This window comes from Galleria mellonella, unplaced genomic scaffold (genome assembly GCF_026898425.1).
Source record: "Galleria mellonella isolate WM207_F2 unplaced genomic scaffold, CSIRO_AGI_GalMel_v1 utg588, whole genome shotgun sequence".
NCBI classification, from domain to species: Eukaryota; Metazoa; Arthropoda; class Insecta; order Lepidoptera; family Pyralidae; genus Galleria; species Galleria mellonella.
Window position 1 is genome coordinate 946953 of NW_026442124.1, and position 5901 is coordinate 952853.

At 32.1% G+C, this 5901-nt stretch overlaps 1 protein-coding gene across 1 annotated transcript; it reads left to right on the forward strand.

Moving 5' to 3' along the window:
- The first annotated feature begins 532 nt into the window (after positions 1–532).
- Positions 533–4091, forward strand: LOC113516619 (uncharacterized). The gene is made up of 5 exons (XM_026901054.3): positions 533–847; positions 1011–1217; positions 2500–2672; positions 3059–3225; positions 3769–4091. Exons 1-5 carry the CDS (start codon positions 773–775, stop codon positions 4089–4091), a joined length of 945 nt encoding a protein of 314 aa, XP_026756855.2. The 5' UTR covers positions 533–772.
- Positions 4092–5901: the final 1810 nt, after the last annotated feature.

The window sequence follows — 5901 nt, forward strand, 5'->3', positions numbered from 1 at the left end:
TACTAACAATCCCTTTCCCCCCATTCATACTTATTAATATTAGGTAAGTTGATAATATATTCAAAGCTTAGATTCTAAGACAACTTATGCTAGTATAGTATTATATTATCCGTGGCTTAAGTAATTAATTCGTAATCTATAAGTATTCCTTATGGTGATGGACTAAGAATCCCATGTCCAAATCTCTCGCACTTTATATATGCCTTGATGCCGGAATTAATAGTATTGCAAAATTCCTTATTATTGTTACTCTCGTAATCAGCAATGGAACATTAATGCGTTGATAGATGATACATATTCCCATATATATATAAAGGTATGTATATTAGCATATCTACTTATTTTCTATTTACAAAGCTCAGTGAGGTGTGGGAATGTCGAAATTACCTCAATTTTTTCAATTTGTCAATTTTCAAAATCAATTTAGTAATTTTAATATTTCTGATTGATTATTTAAAAATTGCTCTGATAACAAACAAATAACAATTCTACGTACTGCGTTATAGTCCACTAACAGCGTGCAGAGACTTTGTCTATGAGAATTAGGATTAAAGGAACCCATTTAATATCAATATCAAATTTGAATAATAACAATAAGAAAAGACCATAATCAATTACCTAACTGCCAAATTTTGATATTAATAAAAAAAAATCTCTTATCCTTTAACCATAGACAAAAATTCCCGCCAAGCGCAATAAAAATACAAAACAAAAAATAAAAAATAAAGATATTTTTCAAATTAGTTCACACACAATTATTGTTTATTGAAATATGGGTATTAATACAGAATTTGAAAATTTTGAACAACAATTCTTGGATATAATCGGCGAGTTCCGATCTATTTCAGTAAGTAACAAACTACCATACTATTGTCCGATATCAAAATCAGTTATCCGATTAATATTGACAAAATACAGTTTTATATAAGGTATTATTTAAAAACAAGTACTTATTTAAATAAAAGAAGGCATAACTTTTTTCCATATATATCTTTATTTCCCAATATAAGGATTCTGAAAGACGCCTTCGAGATGCTTTACGTACTGAGTCCATAAAGGCTGAGGCAGCAGAAGCAGCTCGTGAGGCCGCGGAACGAGCCGCCACTGAAGCCCGTAGCGCAGCTATGGCGGCCACTGCTGGTGCTTCACAGGCCACCGGAACCCTCGTTAAGGCTCAAGATGAAATCACTGGCCTTAAAATTCAACTAGAATTAGCCGTATGTCCTTCAAATACCGATACTACCATATACCGATAGCGCAAGCGGAGTTACTATTCCATTTTCACTTATAAAAAACTATACCAATACGTCTATTTTATTTTTATTGAGCTTCTATTTCTATAGATATAGATTTATATAGATTAGAGCATCCTCTGAAACAAAATGCATGATGAACAGCCCTCAGTGACAATGTGTGAGAAGTCCCATAAGTGTCACAGCTTAATTTATGATGTCGATAATAAGTTACTATTTTTTATTAAGTTAACACTTTTCATCGATAATTCAGAAAAAGTTGTAAGTACTAATCAACTAGGATAACTACCCTGTCTGTACTATGAAAACTGGAGCATGACCTCTAAATTCCGAATACTTAGGGTTCATACTAAGTATCTATTTTAATTTTCTTTAATGGGTTATTTACGATATTTAGTACGGTAATGGATAAATTTGTTTGTCTTTATTGCGATTTGACGCTGATTCCAGGCAGTTATATAAATTGTTGGCAATTATGTAAATCACCATTTATGTTGTGACTTCATGATAGAACTACGTTCTGTCGATTATTAAAATCCACTTCCATTATTATGCTTACATGCACTCCATCAGTTTTAAGAAACGTTACGTTAAGACGTGATCCTGTTTTTTTTTTGGTATACGTCTGAGAATGTTTCAAACCGGTCTCCTATATAAATAATAAAAATATTTTACGATAAAAACAGTGAAACGAATTATAAGTATTTTAAAAAGTAATATATAATCAATAATTTTTCTACACATATATTATTATCGAGCCTGTAAATACAAAGGCGACTAATTGCCTACCATATTAAAATGTAAAGCAATTGCCAATTGAGTAGTATTGGAAGGACGAGGTGAAGTCAAATGCGTCCCAAGTAATTTTAAAAAGTAAACGACATAGCTGAGCTCTTTTTAATTAAATAATACCGTCACTTGTTATGTCGGCAAAAAATTGTATACATAAGTTTTTTTTTTTTTTTTATATACGAAAACCATCAATTAATTCAAGAAACATTACAGTTCAATTCACAGTTAAAAGTATCTACATGGTGTTTTGTATAATTTAACAATGTATAATCTAGACAATGAAAATTGATTAGAGAACGGAAAAGAACTGATGTACCTACCAGCGCATTGTTTTGTTATAATAATGAAGCAATTTCCAAGCAAATTAAGAAAAATATGTTCCGAGCCTAAATATTTATTTAACAATTTATTTTTGAGAAATAAGTACAATATTTAAAAAATATATATATTATAGGAACGTCAGCGTACTCTTCTGGAAGAGCGCTGCTCAACAATATCTGATCAAATAGTGTCGCTAGAGAGGGAAGTCCAACAATTGAGACCCTTACAAGCGGCACATTCTACTCTCCAAAGGCAATATATGGAGTTACAGGAACGTGTCCGAATTGCAACTGAAGAAACTCGTAGGTACTTAAATTACGTCTAAGTACATCTTGTATACAGTTTTTGCTACTAGACATACATCTTTGCTAAGATTAACCGATATTAGAAATGAATTTTATTAACTAATTCTAAAAAGAACATGATTTTTTTTTATTATCTGTATAAAAAGATATACAAAAAAGTATATGTAGAAAATTATTTGTCATAATGTCTTCATTTTATCATTAAGTAGAAGTAAGAATAAATCGGCTGGCATAGGGTTTCTTATGATTAATCATGTTATGTAGTAACCAAAAAACACAATATTTACAGAAAATAAAATGCGCATATTTCCACATGATTAACTATATGCGATTGTATTCTGTTAGTCTTCTTCTTTTTTATTGTATATAAATATAAATTTAATTTAGTGAGGTATCTCGTTTGGAAAACGACCTTCGAAGAGTCGAGAAGTGTGCCGCCGGGGGGTCAGAGTTAAGGGAAAGAGCACGCTTAGCTGCAGCAGCGCACGCACGTGAGAGACGTTTGTCAGCTGCCGAGCTGCAACACACGTCGCGCGAATTACTCGCAGCTAACTGTAAGACCCGGCTATCTAACACTAATCTTGACACTATAACTACCAAATAACCAGTTATTTTGATTCCAAAACTAAACTACTGAACCGATTTTGATAAAATTTCTATGGAAGTAATTTATAAGTATATCATTACGGATAAAAAAAGGTTTTTTCAAATCGGTTTCTAACTGACGGTGTTATGAGATAACAAGTAAAAAAATATAACCTCCTTATTTGTGAAGTCGGTTGATAAAATTTATAATTATGCAACTTGTAGTAAACAACAAACTATCGGCCCATTTAATAGAAAATGATTGTCACCTATAGACATAAACAGCATCATGAACTTCTCAAAATATATTGGGATACCTATAGCATTTCATGCATTGTTGAGAATTGTAGTGTTTGTCACTGTACCGAAAACCGAACAGCCACGAAAGCACAGGTGCTTCACGGTAGAAACAAGAATGGAACAAAGGTATCCAAGCAGACAACTCCTGTACAAGGAATTAAATTTTTTTACCGTGAGCAGACGGCGTTTATATAACTTTAAACAAATTTCAGCCGAAGTTACCAGGCTTGCAGCACTGGTAGCTGAACTAAAACTTCGTTTGTCAGAGTATTCTAAGAATTGTAATTCGAATACGAAAACAGTTGATCACGATGCTAACGCATTATCCGAAACAAGAGCAGCTTTAGAAGCAGAGAGAGCGGGGGCCGCTCGACTCGAGCGTGCCTTAGCAAACGCACTCTCTGATAATGCTACACTGGCAGCGAGATTGCACGCTAACGATAACACCGCCTCACAATCTTCACAGTCGGCCAAACCGGTTGAAAGCTCCAATCCTACGCAATTTTGTCCAATTGATGCATTTCTTGCTGAATAAATAAATGTATTTAATTCTAAAAGTATTTTATTCATCGTAATAAAATTATATTTGTCTTCAACAGATCAATTTTGGTTTAATTCTAGTATGCACCAATTAGCTTCATTAGGTAGTCTGGTTTATTATAATCATAGTGTATAAGATATAAAAATTTCCGAAGCTAGATGTAAATAAAATAATTTAGATAATAATAAAGATCTTTTGAAATACGAAAATGCTACAAAAATCATGTTTTAATTTTGTATTTCAAACAGGTTTCCAGATATTAATGACTCTGCATAACTAAATTCTAACACATATTGAAGTCACCTTCATAAAATAAAATTAACAAAGTTGATTAAGTATTAATTCGTCATGTAGTGAACAGGATTAATAATATTTCTTCAACAAAAATAATACTAATTAGTATATATTTATTACCATATAATTATGTATACATAATTTCATAATGATGACGATATCCCTTGATAAATACTTACTTTTTTGCGTGCTATTACGTACGCGTGGATTTCAGAAATAAGGAAGTTAATGAAATAGACCATTTCTAGATGACATGTCATGATAAAACTTACACCAGTTTTCAAGGTAGATCTTCAGATTGTGAAAACCACATTAAATATGATACAATAGTTTTTTCATGATACCGAAACAAACTTACAGACAGATAAAATTTCTAAACATTGTTGTTTAGGCATCTTAAGACACCTCATATTATATTTTTTTAAATATCTTCCATATACAGACAACGTCTAGTTACAATTTTATTATATTAGTAAGATAAGGAAGGTGTCTCTACATATTTGCTTTTGGAATGAAATTTAATTGCGATAAATAGCAATATCTATCTAAATTGTTTCAATAACAAAACTAATCTAATAAAAATAATATACATATTTAGTTTTTACACAAATTATGTGAAATTTTTAAACTACCTACGTAGAAATACAAGTAAAAAAGTCATATAAGTATATTTTATATTTTTTTTATGATTATAAATTAACTTAGAATGGCAAACAAGCTGACGGCTAACCTGATGGAAAGTGGTAACCGTCGCCTATAGACATAAGCAGTACCATAGACATAACAGACTATGCTGTTTCGCCTATGATACTCCCATGCGTTGCCATTCCTGAGGACTCAGATGTTATTCCTCTGTAGGTATAGTACCATAAATTCACTGCCATATCCAATAAATATATTAATGAGATCTATTTATGATACTGATTACCAAAAATTACTTTAAGCACCTACGTTTACTATGCAATATTACCTATATACTAACTACGCAATATCTACTACTTTATCTTGCAATCAATGCGCGTCTATTGTGCAGCGTCTCTAAAACTCGTTTCTTGGAATGCACTATGCTAGCTCCGTATCGCATCACCTCCTGACCGTCAACGATAATTTGCATGATTATCCGTCTGCAGGTGTTAGATACTTGCCAAAAAAAAATTAAGCACATATGAATACTTTCACAGTCTTGGACCAGATGTACTTAGGTATACCAAGTAACCCTATAATATTTGAATATATATCAGCTTATGTGCGCCTTACCATTAGATATCTATATATATGTACTTTCTATTTTATTTATGGATATGATGAGATAAAGAAAAGTACAGCACTTAAGTAACTGGATAGATACTGGTTTTCGTATATCTTTAGAAAGATTACCATTTATACAGTTACCAATTCATTCATATACAAATATCTACGGGTTATAAAATTTATAGTGTAGGTGCAACGGCACGGTCAGTGGCGGCGGATTTTCGCAAGGCTTCGCGGCGCCCCACCTGCGGCCTGCGCA

Bases quoted from the DNA above. Each gene is read 5' to 3' on its own strand.
- LOC113516619 (XM_026901054.3), top strand. From the start codon at position 773: ATGGGTATTAATACAGAATTTGAAAATTTTGAACAACAATTCTTGGAT. The intron at 1,218-2,499 runs GTATGTCCTTCA...TATATATTATAG, and splicing joins AAATTCAACTAGAATTAGCC to GAACGTCAGCGTACTCTTCT. The intron at 3,226-3,768 runs GTAAGACCCGGC...AACAAATTTCAG, and splicing joins CGAATTACTCGCAGCTAACT to CCGAAGTTACCAGGCTTGCA.